Raw genomic sequence first — 18,937 nt, forward strand, 5'->3', positions numbered from 1 at the left:
CTGAAAACTGTACAGTACGAAATTTGATAGTGAACTTTTAAAATGTCCACTATCAACTGGATAGTGGTCATTTAAACATTTTAGAAACATATTGCAACATTCACACAAATTCTTTCAAAGCTTGTAATTACATTTATAGCACATTTAGATAAAATTCACACTGATTCCTTTATCACAAATATAGTTTTTCAGGCAAATTCACATTTACGCACTTTTCTTTATTTTGATTTATGATTTTCTATATTTTTTTCCATTGGCAAAACATCATGTTTACAGTTCTGTTCAGTGACTGGAAATATTGTCTGATTTGCAGTAATTCATAAGAATGACAAAACCAAAACAACAGATCAAAAGAATGGCAACGCAGAATCTCATCAGAAAGTCATCATTGTGTTTTGTATTTGAGTTATATCAAGTTTCTTGGATGTATCGAATGGGAGATCCTTGTGGACGGGTAGAACCATTCCCTCTCTGGACCTTCTGCCAAGTTGTTGGATTTCAGCAATACTCGGACATGTCACTTCTGATATCTGGTTTTCCAGACATTTTGACTGTTTTTATCATTGATATTTTGAAAGCAACACATTTACTGTTTGGATTGAACAGTGTCTGGGTAAATAGGTATTATTTACCTCCAATACTTAGGAAAACAGTGATAATACAGATACAAATACATAGTGCCACAGCCATACACACGTTGAACAGGGAACCTTCATCAGTTCTTTGACTAGACTGAAGACTGTGCCTGTTAGAGTAGGATTGTTGCTGATAAGTAGATCTGTTTCCAAAATTGCTTCTCTGGGAGTAAATGCTATGCTGTTGGATTTCCGAAATGGGCCATCCTCTGAATTCTCGTAAAAGGTTGGTGGTGATCTGGTATGTGTGGTGTGGATCATAACTGGTGTCATTATGTACAGAACTGTCTCTATGCTGTGTGATGTAGATTTGTTGTATATTCCATCTCCCGTTGGTTTGTGTGGCGCTAAATACGATCCGAGCTCTGCTCCATCCATCGGTTCCTGACCAGGCGTTTCGTACATAAGAAGGGAGCCGTTCTGATGAGTCTTCATGAAGGTTACCAACTGTGTAGTATCTGTACCCCCAAGAAGGTCGATCCAATATGCCTTCGTAGTTGCCGTAATGATGTGAACCATATTCAGAGTTTGGATTGAACGTCACCCTCATGGTACCATAATGGTCAATATTGACCATATCGGCAAACCAGCGAAGCAGCTCTAAAATGTTGGACTGAGGAACACAACGTTTTATGTCACTGATGGAGTTGAGAGTTTGTCGTGCTGCTTGTGCCGAGGTGAGGATGAGGAGCAGAGCTACACAGAGACTTGGTATTTTTCTAGACATCTTCGGTTTCTGTGAAGAGATTTTAGATTTGTTATTCATCCATGATGTGAATTATTCCTCCAGCCGTTGTTTTTAGGACACACCAAGTAAATAACTAAAAACAGTGTAATATTTGTTTAGGAATGCTCCTATCAGGTTTTATGCTTCCAAAACTGATACAGATCACCCATGAGTGCTGATCGCAAATGCTGTTCACATAATCGCTGATAATTTTTTGATTTAGGTATATATGCCACTGGCTATGTGATCTGGCAAAAAGGAACCATAAAATCTCCTTAATTTATACAGAAACATACATAAAAGTTGCAGAGACAATGCAGCAGATATTCAGTCCAAAAAACAACTGAAAAACCTGCCATATAATATTTAACAGATTGAAAACGGTAAAGCTCTCAGGAGCTCAAATTGCACAAAAATTAAAATAAATCTCATAACTTTGCCTATATCAAACAATATCTAGTAAAAGAGAAAATATTCAAACTAAAATGAAGGTTGCATTCAAATAAACTATCATAACGTACTAAATAAAAACTCTGTGAGGATGGCTAATTGTTTTGTACGTGAGCAAGCTCTTCTGCAGATTGTTAAAGCATGATTGACAGCGTTAGGCCTCCCCCAACCTTCCCATTGGTTCTGTCAGCTATAGGCAACGGACAGAAACCCCCCCCCCACTAAACTGGTTTAGCCTGTTGTTCTTACTTTCTAAATGTGGAGTCAATTCTCAAAAAAAAAAAAGAAAAAAATCTTCCTCATCTTCCAAAAAGTTGCAGCGTGAGGGAGGGAGTGTTCACACAGTTTCATTTCACTGGTAAACAAAACTGAAAGAACTCAAGTTTGTGACGGATTTAGTATTATTAAATAATATTAAATTATGTGTGCCAGCCTAATGTGGATAAGGCTTTTTTTTTTTTTTCCACGTAAGGTGGATTCATTATATCTTTGATTTAATTACCACACAATGTCCCTGATCAGTTGTCATTGTATTTAGACCAAGGGAAATGTAGCTATTTGTGCAAAAAAGTAACATCACATTTATTTTAGTTTTATGCCCTGTCTGCTCACCACTGTACAGTACAGAATGATTTTACTTACTGTAAAAATCTGTTCTGTTTTTTTTTTAATACACAATTTCTTGAGGTTTAATTCTTATATGTGGAACATAACCATACGTGTAAAGTGACCTTGGAGTTCGCTATGGAAATTCATATGACACCGTGTTCAGTGTCATAAATGCATAAATACAGAATAGTTAATTAACTAAGCCAAGATCTACTGTACCGAAAAATACCCAAAACTCGATGACTTAAAAGTGCAAAAAAATAAAAACAATTCTTAAAATACAAGACCTGCTTTTTTGTTTTCCTTTTTGCAGTTTAAACTGTATCTTCATGTTTATCTAGCAGTGTTTTAAAAATGAGCACTGCTAAAAAGATGAAATAACTTGTAGACATTTTATTTTTAAAGAGAAGTTTTTATTTTGCAGCATGTCGCTGCAGGTCCTTTTCACAAACACAAATCAATCTACATACCTTTTGTTAGCCATCTAAGCAGTGAAAATGACAAAATGCAATGTAAGCATAAACGGATCATGATTATAGCCACTGATCACTGTGTTGAAATAAGTCCCTAGAACCAAAGTATTTTATTCCACAACCATAAAGATATCACTCATATAGACTTTGTCCACCTTTAAAAACTGTGCAAAGTCTGTTTCCATTTTTCTTTTTGAGACACAAAGCATCCATTCTTTAACATGCGACAAATTCCCGATATTGTGATCTATTTTATTTAATTACATCCAGTTTCCCCAGCTAACAACAGAAGAAAACACCTAGTTAACTAAATAAATTTTTATATTCTCCTTTTTTATTGCACCATATCTGTCAAAGTCTTTTTCTGATCTAATGTGTAATTTTTACAACTAATGCTAACAACAAGTTAGGTAGAACATGATCATGGATACGCTAAGTTTGTCATAAAATACCTCTTATACAAAATATACATTTTATATCAAGCTTCTTGTTGTGCAAATTGTTTTCCTGGAATATTTTCTCTATTCTGATTTTGTTTATTTTTTGGAAACAAACAAAGTTGTTATATTTTGAATAGTATCTCTTGTTAAGATCCAACCAGGCGTTCCAACCAGCATTACTCTTCTGGGAATTTACTGCAGAAGGTAAACATGTTCAGTGGCTTGATTAGTCTTGCCTGACAGGTTGCATCTGAGTACCTTAATTGCCTTGAAAGAAGTAGTTAAATCCAGAAAGTTGTTGTGATTTCTTCAGATTTAAAATGTAATTTTAATACAGTTTTGCAAATTCTCACACAAATTCTTAAGAGAAGAGCCTCTGAAAACTGTATAGTGCAAAATATGAAAGCGGAAATTTAAAATTGCGCAACATATTGCAACATATTGGAACATTTCACACAAATCCTTTAAAAGCTAGTAATTACACTTACAGCACATTTATATAAAATTTGCACTGATTTCTTTACCATATTCTAAAAATGACACATTTACGCGCACTTTTCTTTATTTGGGTTTAGGATTTTCTGCCTTTTTTTTCCCTTTGCAAAACATCACATTTACAGTTCTGCTCAGTGTCTGGAAATATTGTCTTATTTGAAGGAATTCTGAAGACATACGTTCAAAGCAACAATAACGATGATCACAAGAATGGCATAGCAGAATCTCCTCAGGAAGTCATCATTGTTTTCTGTACTTGGCTTATGTCGAGCTTCGTGGACATATCGAGTGGGTTGTCCTTGTGGACGGGTAGAAGCGTTCTCTCTGTGGGACCTTCTGGCAAGATCTTGGATTTCAGTAATGTTTCTCCGTCTGATTGCATGTAAAAGGCTGGGTGTGATTCTGTATGTGTTATCTGGATCATAATTTGTTCCTTCATCGGAGTGCTGAGTGATGTACACCTGGTCTATTATCTGTCCAGGGTGAGGTCCTGAGTGTCCTTCGTTCACTCTGATTATGATCCGAGCTCTGTTGTTGTCATCGATATTCCTGTGGGGATTTCTTACGTAGGATGGAAGGGCGTCTGAATCGTCTTCATAAATATTACCAATTGTATAGTATTGATACCCCCACGGCAGCTGCTCTAGCATGTCTTCAAAATTTCCATAATGATGTGAGCCATAATCAGAGGTAGGATCAAAGGTAAGTCGGATGTGGTTATCAACGTCGACTTCATTGGCAAACCAGTGTAGCAGCTCTAAAATGTTTGTGTGCTCAGAGAGGTGGCAGTCGATCAGATCAGTGATGGAGTTTAGACTTCTCCGTGCAGCAAACACCGAGGTCAGAATAAGGCACACTGCTACGCAGAAGCTGATTTTTCTTGACATGTTCAATTCCTGTGAAGACATTTTAGAGCTTTCAGCTGTGAATGCTCGATACTTGATAGACTCATGCATGACATTTGATCTTATTTATGTCAAGACTTGCTGCCTGCAAGTTCACTTTAAAAAAAAACTTAACCCCTTTATGGATGTTTATGTCAAACCACATGTAAAATGTCTCTTACACATTTTATGCCTTTTTGTTATGGGGTTTTGCTTAGATTTCACAAACTTTTTTATTCTGACCTCAAGAATGTTTAGTTAGGATATTTGGTTTTGAACACTTATGTGAAGATTTCATTATTAAACTCCTAGAACTGAAAGAGGGTGGTACCGCCGTTTCACTATGATTGCATAAATTGCATAAAACAGGTTTGACTTTCAGTTTAACGGTTAGTAAGTAATAAAAGCCACAGTGATAAAACATTTCTAGGTCACTGTGCTGACGATGGCAGAGAGATTTAGTCAAATGATTATTTTTTGGTGTATGCCACAACTTTGTTCACAAGGGAAACATGTATAAAAAGGTATTAACATTAAAAAAAAAAAATATGGCAAAGAAAAGTCTCTCCAAATATCCACAATTTATTCGTTATTAAAATACACATCTGATTGGAATAATTTAAAAACTTGCTCTTAACACCAGAAAAATTTAAATTTAAACCGCATTAAAGGCATTTCTAAACATAAATTAAGAATTACCAAATGTATCGATTTTGTTATTTGAAAGTATCTTTGTACACAAATATGGCTACATAAGAAGAGGAAGTTTCAAAAAGGAAGACTGTGCGTCATTAGTTGCGATATAAAACTTACAACAGCTTATGTCCAAATCTTTCTTCTTATTTCTAGAATGTTTGTAGTTTTAGATATCTATTGCAGTTGAGAATAACTCACTGTCTTTCTGAAATCAGAAGTTAGATGAGCTTACCTCTGCAGTAGTTTGCTTCTTTAGGTCTCTGGTTGATTTGAATCTGTGAAAGGAGGTTGATTTCTTTTCCTTTTTTCAGATTTCCGTTTCATGAAACCTTAAACTTGGGTAACAACCCACATTGAGTTACCATGGCAACTACTTAGTAGTAGCTTTACTTACAAAAAATGCTTCCTGTATTCAGAAAAACTTGATAGTCCTTTGTTAAATGGGATCTGTTGATGTGCCAGCAAACCAGTTTACGTGTTTTCTCCTGAGTTGTACAGTGATCTTGTAGTAAAGTTCAGCATGAAAATGCATTAAAAAAAAAAAAAACTTTTTATAGGCACTTATGTATCTTTATTGAAGGGATTTTTATGAAATGGGAAGACAATGATTTTTCAAAAGATTTTTAATAATTTCAGTAAATATAGTGCTTTGCTTATGATCAACTGATTGTTTTTTTTTTTTTTAGAATTTTTAACAACACAAATCAAATGGTGGTTTATTTAAAACCTGTAAACAGTAACACATTCTAAAGCAGAGCATACAAACTCCCTGTCACAGAGATTTAGCTTCTGTTACTGTATGCAAGTTCTTAAGTGAACTGAAGAAAACATAATTAATTTTTATTCATACATAAAACACACATTATGTACTTTGTCTACTTCACTAAATTTATGTTCCATAATTTAAGATGGCATGGCCACTGAACTGTTTCACCATGACTTAATGAATAGTTTCCACACATGGCTTAACGTACACTATATAGCCAGAGATATTCACTCACCCATCCAAAAGATTGAATTCAGGTGTTCCAGTAACATAAATATCAGTCATCTAGATATGTAGATTAAATTTAAATTGACTTGGCTTAACATCTTGTTTGGATATCCTTATATTTAAATATACATCAATCAAATAAACATCAATAATATATATATATATATATATATATATATATATATATATATATATATATATATATATATATATATATATATATATGTGTGTATATATATATATATATATTGTCATACACAACAAACACCAAATTACAATACCCCTGCAATATACCAGTAGCAGTCATAGCTGAAAAAAAATTGGCTTATTTAAGTACATTAAACATGAGATGTTTCACAAAATATCATCTTGGCAGCTATGAATTGATACATGGTCGCTATTAAATGTGCTCTGCTAGATAGCTACATTTCATACCTGTAAAAGCCTGTGACAAAAATAAGATTTAAAGATGAACAATAGCAAACATGCAAAATGTTCAAACTCTTTGTATTACTACTTGTTAACAATAGTTTTTGCTTACTAATGTATGTATAGAAAAGTAAAATAAAAAAAGATGTGGATTAGTTTTCCTTACCATCTGAAGCACTATGTTTTCATTTAGTTTTATTTTTCTTGCTCCTGTCTATTTTCTCATAAAGCCAAAGCTAATCCCTAAAGCAATACAGATAACGAAAATAACACAGCCAAACTACAATATTCTACAACATGACCAGTCTCCATCAACTTGGTTAGTGCAATTTGTGGAAGGAAGACGCATGTATCCATCTCTGTTAGAGGAAGAATTTCTCTGAGCATTAGCGTTCGATTCATTTCCAAACTGTTCTGACTCAACACTGTCATCAGATGGTTCCATGTCATAGGTGGAATGATCTCTTAGATCTCTTAAAAGGTTGATATTGACCCAATATGTGTGATCTCGATCGTAAGTCGATCCATGGCCTCCAGATGAGTCATAATGCTGAGTGATGTAGACTCTGTCAATTGACAGTCCATTTTCTCTGACTCGAAATACGATCCGAGCTTTGTTCCCTCTCTGGGCGTGAACTACAGAAGGTGGTAGGGGTCTTGATGTGTCTCGATTAATGTTACCAACTGTGTAGTATTGGTACCCTGCAGGCAGTTGATCTAATATTCGCTCGTCATTTCTATAAAGATGTGATCCATAATCAGACTGTGGATTGAAGGTCAGGCGGATGAAGGTGTTCTCAAAAGTAACTGTTTTAGCAAACCAGCGAAGCAGTTCTAAGATGTTTGTCTGTTTATACAGGTGACATTTGTTCAGGTCATCGTGGGTGTTCAGTTTTCTCTGTGCTGCATTCACTGAGCTCAGAGTAAGGAACACAGCTACACAGAAGCTTGTGATTTTTCTCAACATCTTGGTGCCTGTAAAAACATTTAAGAACATCAGTTTTCATCCATACTGTGAATTTTCTTTGTATGCATATTTACTTGAGTGCAAAGCTTATTGTCACAACAAAGTCACTGTTTTCAATTTTAATATTTTGGTTAATATATTCCAGTTATTGTGAAATTCATAAGATATTCAACCTTTCGACTGGAGTCCCACCTCATAAAATTGAAATTCCACACAGATTACAATGTGTAATATCCTGAAAGCAAGAAAAAAATGTGAGGTTATCACAAGTGCTACTGTCACACAAGACATTTAGTACCAGATGTTGACATAGACCTTTTTTTCTCACTTTCTAAGTTGGTTCTACTCATCTCCAAACCAACTTTTTTTTGCTGATGAACTGTCAATTTGTTCTTAAATATGCAATTTTTGACTTTTTTTTGTTTTTTTTTTGAAATGTGTTTAGTTCTGTAATATTTAGCATAAAACAGTCAATAGTGGCCTTAGGTTGAACAACGGCTACTGTACTTGAATTCTCCTATTGCTAACTATGGTACAGGTTGGTTTATGTCTATGTCACACATACCCTGGTGGCATGAATTGGAATAGTGAGTATAACAGATATTAATAGCATTTCTCAGCTTTGCAAATGTGTGATTTGTTTGCAATGTATATGTAAACTGCATGACGGACTGAGACTGACTTCAGTGCTTAGGAAGCAGTGACAGCAGCACATCCAGGATAGTGCAAGGCTGCAGCATATGTGGATAATGACAATTACCAGCTTCAGTTATTCTGACATAAAAATTGAGAAATTTGGTTTGATTTAACGTATGGCGGTGAGAAAAATGTCTTGTTTCAACTGCATTTACCTGTATTTCTATTGCATTATGTTCAAACATCCCACTACCCTCTGAGATTCTCTGACGATTAATCCTGAGCATTTTTGTTTTTAGTAGGCCGAGCTAAGAACTTATTGACGAGCTTTCTAAGATGCAGATCGTAATTAGCAAAGAAACTGGTTTGGCTTGTTATTTTACTTTGGCTAAATATAGAACTTTAAAAACAATTTTGAGCTATAGTCCATCTCTCAGGCATTCATTTTACATCTCAACAATGTATCAGCCCATTTTGATTGACTCCAACTGTGCCCAGACCTGATGTATAGTTTTTGTAGTAGACATCAGCATATCCACAACAAAAAATATACATCAGATCAGTGCTGCTGAGGAAATGATTTAGAATAATGTTGATAATCATAATCAATATAGTTTTCCACATTATTAGTGATGGCATTGCAATTACATATTTTCCTAACATTGAGCAGCCCTTGAAGAAATTCTCTAAGAATTGGTTTCTTAACAATTTGGGGTTTTTTGTACACATTATTCAACTGAAATTACATATTTGCAAGTGATTTTAATGTGAAAGTTGTTGATTTAAAGTCAAATATTGAGTTTTCACTTTCTATATCTTAATTTGTTAACTCCTTTATCCTGTCAAACAGATGCTACTAATATTTAACAGTTTTAGGTGGAAAAGAAAGATGTGTAGGTTAGTGAAAATAAAATTTACCTGAAAAAAAATGCATTTTCTATTAATTTTTCTTTATTTGTAATAGTCATACTTACTAATTACATCTAACATAAGGTTTCGATCAGCATTTTTTTAGTCAGTAACTTAAGTAGCTTACCTCTGCAGTCAGCTGTTGTCTGGTCTCTGATCTGTGTGTGTTTGAAGGAAGCGGTGTGTTTCTCTTGGTTGTCGTTTCATAGGAAAGAAAACTGAAGTGACGTATCGGACGAATTTACAACAGGTTGGAAGGACTGATGTCTATCAATGGAAAATTAAATCATCGAGAAAGGAATGCTGTTCTGCTCAAACTTGATTTCAGATTAAAAATATGTTGGACTATTAAAACATTTCTCTTGTTCAGAAATGTAGGGTTATTGTAAAGTATGTTTAATACTTCCCTAGAAGTTATTTTCAAAAGATACTTTTAATCTGACAAACGAGCCACATTGCATATTGTAATTTATTGAATGTGTCGTATTGATGGGATTTTTTTTTCTAGGGAGTGGTTGAGTAGGAATCGGAATTGTAGGTTTTTGGTTTTATTTTCAGTTAATGGAATAAAAACTGCACTTGCCAGGAATTGTTTTTTGGCTGCTCCGATGTCTCTAGCCTTTAGGTATTGTTGTTGCGCAAAGAGATTGGCGTAAGGAATATCATTAGTTCACAATAGATTTATTTGAAATCTTGATGCAAATATCCACTACTAAAGCACTATGACATATTAATATTTTACCTTTGTTCCATTGCTACTTTAAGAGATTAAACATGTTTTGTATTAGCTACTGTAATGGGTAAAAATGAAACAATGTTGCAAAACATGAGTGCCATTGTTGGTGAAATTCAAACTATGAAAACAATTTGTGACTAAACCTGTCCACTTTAAAGAATGATAAACCTCATCAATCAGCAAGCAAAACCAGAAAAAGTCTTACACACAGGTACTGATGTTCAAGTTCACCTTTCATATTTTAAGACCTGTTTCACTGCAACACCCCTAAATAAAATTCTCTAAAAGCCACCACTTGGCTTTTAGAAATAGCTTAGTTAGTAAATAAAGTAGCGTCGTTGCCAGCTAATTTACATCTGTATGATTTCTTACCTATATCCTCTCCTTTTCTGTGCTTACGTAAACAGTAATTAAACAGGTCAGTTTTTTCTTAAAAGACAAAAAAAAAATGCTTTTTCTTGCATTTGCACTTTAGATGGCACAACAATATTGTAATATAGGAGAGAGTATGTATGTTTGTATTTCACAATGCAGGTTGAATATTTTAACCACATCACCATTATTGACATCACTTGGACTCTTTCTCTCCATAATAATAAAAAGTCCTCACAGCTGTTCACTGTGAGATAATGTTGTTGTGTCTCCTTTATAAGCCTCACTCAGAGCACATTATGTTCAAAGAGGACAAAAGCCACTAGTTCCTCAGATATAGCGGTTTGCGCATAAGATTGCACAAAAGAAACTTATCTGGTGTTTGGATCTTCTGCACACTTCACTTCTGTACTTGTGGGCACACAAGCAAATACAGTGGTAAAAATAAGTTGTTTTTGCATCTAGTCAGAGAGCCCTGAAAGCTCAGTCACAATGTAGGACACTTGTAAGAAATTAATTAATCCTTATTTGGTGGATTTCTTTTGTTTGTTTACATTATTTTTTGTTAAAAACACAGTACAATTTATCTGGAATACAGTCTGGCATTCTGTATGTTGATTCACACCTGATATTCTGTGCCATTGCAATGATCCTAAGGGTCATCTTTGGGATCATTTGATTGTCCAGGACCAAAGTGATTTGAAAAGCAGGGAAAATAACATACAGCTTTATACAATACATTCAGTGCAACATGACTGTCTTCAGTGCATTTGATTCAGTCTTTCTCATTTCCAGCAGGGGGTGCGTGCTTTCTCTGTATCGTTTTTCAGTATGAATCTTGCTTGGACTCCTGGAGCAATCGTCATATTAGAGCAGTACTCATAAACAACAGTGTCCGGACTGCCATGCAAATTACTGTTCTGTTCAAATTTCTTTGCCCATTGCCACTGCCACCATTCATAGTTGTTTGTAGATTTATCTGCAGATGTGTAAAAGCCAACCCATGAGTCTTTGAATTGAGACATCCAATCAGTGAAAGAAGTTTTCACATATAAGCGAGCACAAGCTTTGCCATCCTTTGCGAAAAGTTGCAGGCTTGCATTGTAGCCTTTTATATTGACGGCTGCTGTGGGATTCCTGAACTCTGGACCTCTGTCTATCTCCTCTCCAGGACGAGACCAGAAGCAACATACTGTTTTCACTTCATGTAGCCGGACCTGTAGGCCTTCATTCAGTGGTACCGATGTGTCATAGGTGCCTGATTTTGCGTTTCTAACAGACTTATAAGTCAGTGGTTCCTCATCCTCATCGCTCCTATAAAGTGCAACCATCAAACCGCTATTGTAGTTAGTCACTGGAATATTTCTCCAAATTATTTTGGCTCTTCCTTTTGAATCTGTCATCACCTGAAGCGTCACATCACTACTGTGATGATGAGGGATTCTTATGGACACCTCAGAGCTTCTGCTTGGTCTGCTTGGTCTGCTCTCTGGGATGCTGACAACATAATCAGGTTGTGTGTTTCTTTTCGCTGAAGACTGACTTCTGTTGTTGGGTTGCTGGTTAGAGCAGTACTTTTCCTGGATTACAATAAACAAGAATAAGCCCAGACAAGCAAGGTCACCCCACAAGTTTCTAATCTCTCTCAGTTGGAAATAATCAGCGTTGCTTCTGAAGTTATCTCTGAGGTTTGTCAGTGTGTTAAAGTCATTCGCCTCCACAGAAAATTGACTGATCTGTCTCAGAAGGCTGGTAGTGATCTGGTATGTATAGTCTGGGTCATACCTTGTCCCTTGATTATCTGATGTCTCAAAATGCTGTGTGATGTAGACTCTGTCTATTACATGCTGTCCCACATTCTGCTCCCTTACTCTGAATATGATCCGATCTCTGTTTCTTCCCTCATATTCAATCCGCGGATGGACAACGTACGATGGGAGATCAGACGACAAATCTTGATTGAGATTACCAACAGTAAAGTATCGATATCTGGCGTGTCCATGAGGCAGTGGATCCAAAAGCCTTTCATAGTTTCCATAGTGATGTGAGCCGTAATCACCTCCATCAGGGTCAAAGGTTAGCCTTATAACATTGTTATTGTCAATGTCAACTTCATTGGCAAACCAGTGCAGGAGCAAAAGACTGTGTTTTGGCACCGACGAGCCAAAGTTGAGTTTCTTCAGGTCATTGATGGTGTTGAGGACTTGCACTGCCGATGCTGAGGTCAGGAGAAGAAGCAGAGCCACACACAGACCTGGACTTGTTCCTGAGAACTTCCCCATCCTGTAGGAATATTTAGAAATTACTAAACCTATATCATACAATATCATTGCATACACTTTTTGAAAATTGTCTCATTATGTTGGCTGAAAATATACCCCTTTTTTTCTTGTCTTGAATTACTCAGTAATGATTTAGAGATATTATTTTTACCATAACTTTAACTCATATTGATCAATAAGAATCAGTTTCACTGAGAAAGGTATTAGAAAATGAATTGATGTATTAAAATATTAGACTTTTAAAAAATAATGGTAAGCTTTTTTTTTTTTGCTGCTTGTTTTTTTAAAATTTTGTCCAGCACAACTATGCAAGGAAAACCTTTCGAAAAATAAAACTTTTAGCTTTTTTTTTTCTTTTCTTTTACAAAATCACCCCTGACGCTGGCTTTAGCGTCCACTTAGTCCTTTTGTATGTTTCCGGAGGTTTGAGGACGCGTAAAAGGCTCTTTAGCCATTCCCAAAGTAGACTACATGATCACATCATCAAACATCCTCCACCATACTCAACAATATACACCGAGCTTTTCTCACATAATTCTGTTGTGTTTTATTACCAAGCCCACCTGGGGTTTTTGTTGCCGAAAAGCTGAAGCTCATCTGACTAAAGCACATGGTTCCAGTTAAACTCCCAGTAGACTTTAGTGGGCTACATGTGTTAACGTTTTTGATCAGATTCAAAAATACTTTTCTGGCTTTCCAAACAACGAGGTGGCATGCAGATAGTATACAAAGTTTGTTCATAAAAACCTGTTAACCTGTGCAGTTCTCTAACAGTGCGATTATTTCATGCCTCACAAGCCTTCTCACTGTGACTGATGGAGAGACAAACATGGATCATTATCCGGGATAGTAGGATACGTTAAAAGAAATTTCTTTGTCATATTCATGCCATATAAACATAAAGTCATAGATTTCTAATTAGAAGTTCCTAGAAACTCTGATCAACCTAAATAAATAAATTACTATCCATCCATCCACTTATACCCTTTTCCCTAGTTGGGTAAGGAGGGGTGCTGGTGCCCGTCTCCAGCGAGACATTTCAGGCGAGAGGCAGGGTTCACCCTGGACAGGTCGCCAGTCCATTGCAGGACAACACAGAGGCAGACAGGACAAACAACCATGCAGAGACCCCAATTAACCCGACAGTCATGTTTTTGGACTGTGAGATCTTCTTGCTGACAACAGTGCTACCAACTATTGTTAGTAAATGGCTAATAAAGAGGACATCGTAGACAATGGTCCTTGGGGGTGATAATAATTACGATATTGCTGACTTCATTAAACAGTTAAGTCTTTTCATTGTGAGATAATGCTACTACACCAAAGTGTGAATTTATATTAGGGATTTTTTTTCAAATTGTAAGAGTTGAAATGCCCTTTATGCTATTGCAGTATTCCTTAAAATCAGCATTAACTACTGACATGTCGCTGTTTACACAAAAACAATGCATTTCCTGGTCAAAAGATTACATCTTTCAAATATAGATGTAGAATTATACAACGCATTTCTCCTCTGAATATTAAAGATATGCTTAAATTTACTAAATTGTTGCCTTTTCTAAAACATTTTCTTCAGTGAAATAAGAAAGCTTACCTACCTGACAGTGCTGTAGACTGATGTTTGTCTGAGCTCTGTGTTTTGTGCTCAGCTCATATGACTTCCTCAGAGTTTCTGTTTCCTGGTTAGTGAAACCAGATCTTAGGTTTTAGTTGTAACTTGTAACGGGAAATGTGGCCATAGTGCTTGTTTTGATCAGCTGGGTGTGCTAAAAGCCACGCCCAGTGGTTTCTAAAGGACTTCAGTCATTCCTTTTTAATAATTAACTGAATATGAATTGCCTATCTTTCAACACTAATTCAAATATTGCTCTTGTGATAGCAACAAATCAATAGCATGTTGAAGTTCACCCATTCCCCCACATTAACTGCGTTTTGTTTTGTTCTATTTGTTTAAATTTATTATTTTTTCTTTAGTTTTGCATAGCTTTCTGTTGTTTACTAAACCTGCTGCAATACCTCCAGCCGCCAGCAGGAGATGCTCTTACACAACCCGTCTTTCTTATAATTGCAGGGCGTTGAGCCTGTAAAATCTTTGTGGCAATCGTTAACACTTAGAGACGTACAGAGGATCTGCTTTCTGACTCTTAATTTATCCAGAAAGCCCAGTTTGCTTTTGAGGCTTCGCAATCTGTTTTCAAAAACACTGATGGATACTTATTTTGACTGTTGCTAAAAATCCTCACATCCGAGGAATAACTTCCGCTTTTCCCAGAGAGCTGTATGCATGCGACAGCCTCATAACAATAGACACAGTCACTCAATGTTTCCACTACTTTTTGGGGAAATTATTCTAGTTTGTTTTCTCAAGACGTACCCAGTTTAGGGTTTGGATTTGGATATCTTTACACCAAACTCTTCTCCAAAACAGTTATTTGGTTGACTCTGGAAAATGTTTTGTCCCCCCAACAGAAAATATTTGACTTCAGTTGATTTGGGTTGTGTCCATAAACACACAACTGCACTAAAATGCAGACACACTTACATTTCATCTAATTTCCTGAATGAAGGCTTGGCTATTCCCTCTGGGCAGGGCAAAAGAGTGTAAAATAACACACACAAAGGAAATATTTAGTTCCTCTGTCGTCACCACCCACATGTTTCACATAGGGAGTCCCTGAAAAACATCCATGTGATAACCATGGTGTGACTAAACCTTTTGGAGAAATTTGTCTCGCATCTTACAGTACAATGCAGACCACAACACTTCTTAAATTACGATATATACATCGGCTTCAAAAGTGTTCTTACGCCTCAAACTTTTTCAACATTTTGTCACATTACATTATTTTATGTGATAGCCCAAAACAAAACACTGTTAAATTATGAAGTACAAGAGAAATAATACACATTTTTTGAATAAAGCACATCATTATTCACTGTGGAGGAAATGCAAAGATCCCCAGTAAAACCGCACATCTGCCCTTCATGGAAGAAGAAAACGGCTGTTAAGACGTGAGAAGTGAAACTTGGGGAGGACACAGAAAACACAGAGGGGAAGGTGATCTGGTCAGACAAATTAGGTGCGAGTAGAAAAACTAACATTGCATATCACCCTGAAAGCACCATCTTTATTGTGTTGGCAGCATCATGCAATGGGGTTGATTTTCTTCTACGAAGATAGAGCAGATGGTAAGTTAATGGAAAAATGAATGGCAGTAAATACAGGGCAATGCAAAGGGTTATGTGTCTGGGGTAGAGGCTCACATTTCAGCAGGACGTCATATAGTCAGAGCTGCAATGGGTGGCTTAGATCAAAGGTTATTCATTCTATCAAGTATCACAGTTAAACCTTGGACCTTAATCCAAATCAGAGTATGTGTCTACAACATTTATGTTTAAAAGCTCTTGATACAGTTGGTGTGAATGTATGCTGTTTTGCAATAAAGAATGAGCTGAAGTTGCAGTCTTTTGTTGCAAAGGATGGTACAGATAAACGCTAAAATACTTACTGTTGTAATTGCAAAGAAAGGTGGTTCCGAATTAACTCAGTTGGGCTAAATAACTTGTTTTTTTCTCAGATTTTTATTTAGCAAAAAGGAAACATGACATTTTATTTCCAATTTCCTTTTATGCACTTTTTTATGTTGGTCTATCACATAAACTCCAAATAAAATGTGAACTATGTTGTGGTTATAATGGGATAAAAAAGTAAGGAAAAGTGGGATTTTTTGCTGTAGAAAATATAAAAAACGTTCAGACCCAGGACGTGCCTGGATTCTACTGCACAGGAAAACAAAACTACATGTGTGAAAGGCCCTGAACAGCTGCAATAAACTCTGCTAGCAGTCTGCCAGGCAGTCCTACGCTCTCACTTGCCAACACATGACAACATCTTGGCTCAGAAATGTCCACAAACATCAACCCCATGTCACTGGCTTTCTATTACAATGTCATCTTCTCCTCGAAAGGGGGATTTTTAATCTTTAAACATGATATCCTGCTCAGCAGGGTCTTTAATAAAGGAGTGCACCATTGGATAAGTGATGAATGACTCACCCTGCATGCATGCAGGGTCACACAGAAGTCTGCATCTCTAAGGAGAAGCTCAAAAAGAGAAAGGGGAGGGCTTTCGTACAAGAGGATTAATTTAACTTGCTTGTAACATGGTTATCATGTGTCAATGCTGGCAATTTTTCTGCAAATAATACAGTGACGGGACTGTTGTGGAGTCAATAGGTATAAAATAGGTTTTATAGTCAATAGTTGACTCTTAAAACAACAATCTAACACTTTAGATTGACAATCTAAGCAGTATAATCATTTAATTATATCTTCATGATCTGCCGAAAAACATTTGTAAGAACAAAGCTTCAACTCCAAGATTTTTTTTTTTGTCTTTCAAATATGAGTGGAGAGCAGCTTGTAAAATAAGTTTCATCTACAGTTTTATATCCAGTTAAATGTTGTATTTTGTGTGTGCGTGTCTTTTTGGTGTACCTCTTTACTCGCACTTCACTTTAAAACATAAATAAATTTAGATTTTCTTTACAATGCAGAGTTAGCTAGGAAAAAACTGAGAACAGTGCTCTGATATTAGCCCAGAAATGTCTATATGTGAACAAAGTGAGCAAGGAAGAATTTCTTTGTTGCATTGTCCAGTGTGTGGATAACTTATCTGCAATGTCTCATCGCTCAGCCTCTTGTTGCTGGCGTCACTGCAGCATAGTCCTCCCTCCTGCTGTCCTCCCACTCCCTCCCTATCAGTCCAACTGGTTCTGGATTCATGGTGTTGGTTCTCTGGGTTGTTCAGACAGTCCCTCAGTCAATGTCCAGGTTTCCCAGATGGAGTAAATGTCTGACAGGTCTGTTCAGTCTTCTCTGCTGTCACATCTCCTTGTTTGTTTGTTCCTCCTCCACCCTGAGTTTGGAGAGCATTCCAAAGGTCAGAGGTCAGTAAGGCTCAGTAGCACCCAAACACAAGCATGTAGTATCCGTCCAAATGTTGCTGATAACATTTGCTGCATTGAGAAGCTTCAGTATCTGGAACTGATCTTGATCTTCTGGATCACTGTTATCAGCTGATGGTGTGAGTGAGAGGGATATCATTGTAGACATGGAAGAACAGGAGTTGAGGTCAAAGTTCAGACGCACTGCAATAAGGCTGAGAAAGAATATAAATTAGGTGACTTTTTTAAATTTCACTCAACTTTTCTAACCTTTCAAAGAATTGCAAATCTTTTGTTTAATCCAAACAGACATAAAACATATTTAGGCCCATATTTTCCTTTCATAAGGTCAGCCGTTTCTCTCTGGGGAGGAAATGGGACTTTGGAACCACTTGATCACTTTTTTTACTTTGAAAATGAAGGAATATGCTCTTTTATTCTGTAAATGTCTTCACAGAATCAGATAAATCAGGTTTGCAGGGAACTCTACCTTTAAAATACCTTAAAGAAGGGCCTTTATAATCCATATAAAGGTCTTCCATTGTTCTCTGGAACTCTGCTGTATAAAACTCATGAGGACTTTCGGGATTTTTCTGTATCCTACCTTGATTCAAACATAACCAATCTTTTCTAGATTGTGACAGAATAATTTATTACACTGTGTCTCACCAGATAACAGTGGATTAACTTTAAGTTTATAAATCCCAGCCCTCCCTTCTCTTAATGTCTCTTAATATGAGGTAGGAGATTGAAGCCTTATGTCCTGGTCTGTACCAAAACATGTTTGCCGACATCTTATGTCCAGCACCAAATTATTAATAACATCCAAGCACTGTTGAGGTGAAAAGCACCAGTTCAGGTTTTAATATCTTACTCAAAGTCTCAAACACTGTTGTACGTGTCAGAGTGAAACGCTTTGCCAGACAGAGACAAAAGATACGGTTTTATATTCAAGGACAGAAGATTTACAGATGGAGATGGTCCGACTTTCCTTGCAGGTGCAAAACAGCATCTCTGAGAGATAATCTTCAGTGTGACGACTCCGATAAGTTTGTTCAGCAAAAGTCCATAAGCAATAAGATGTAGACATAACATGATTGAGATTAATGAAGTCATAGGACGAACTTTTGGGAAAATGGAGAGTTTTTCTTTTTTTTTTTTCCTAATTTGTGAAACAGCAAAAGTTGTTTTTCTCTCCTCATTTGGCCCGACTGTGTTTTTACCAGACACATATGATCACCTGCGTTTTTGTTGGAG

The 18,937-nt window shown here is 36.3% G+C and overlaps 2 protein-coding genes and 1 long non-coding RNA gene across 6 annotated transcripts in view; 1 reads left to right on the top strand and 2 right to left on the bottom strand.

The window, feature by feature from the left end:
- The window catches only part of septin9a (septin 9a), a 94,243-nt gene that overhangs the window by 53,422 nt on the left and 21,884 nt on the right, over positions 1-18,937 (top strand). The gene's annotated exons all lie outside the window — the stretch shown is intronic.
- On the bottom strand, positions 120-5,942 carry LOC106964275 (uncharacterized). Its single transcript, XR_001428366.1, has 2 exons — positions 5,642-5,942; positions 120-1,371 (listed from the first exon to the last, which is right to left on the bottom strand). It is a non-coding gene; the product is annotated as an uncharacterized LOC106964275 (long non-coding RNA).
- On the bottom strand, positions 10,984-14,480 carry LOC106964273 (uncharacterized). The gene is made up of 2 exons (XM_015059689.1): positions 14,333-14,480; positions 10,984-12,735 (listed from the first exon to the last, which is right to left on the bottom strand). Exon 2 carries the CDS (start codon positions 12,732-12,734, stop codon positions 11,238-11,240), a length of 1,497 nt encoding a protein of 498 aa, XP_014915175.1. The 5' UTR covers position 12,735; positions 14,333-14,480; the 3' UTR covers positions 10,984-11,237.

The sequence above is a fragment of the Poecilia latipinna genome, unplaced genomic scaffold (assembly GCF_001443285.1).
Source record: "Poecilia latipinna isolate Pla-1442-1.1 unplaced genomic scaffold, P_latipinna-1.0 Scaffold1649, whole genome shotgun sequence".
Lineage (NCBI taxonomy): Eukaryota > Metazoa > Chordata > Actinopteri > Cyprinodontiformes > Poeciliidae > Poecilia > Poecilia latipinna.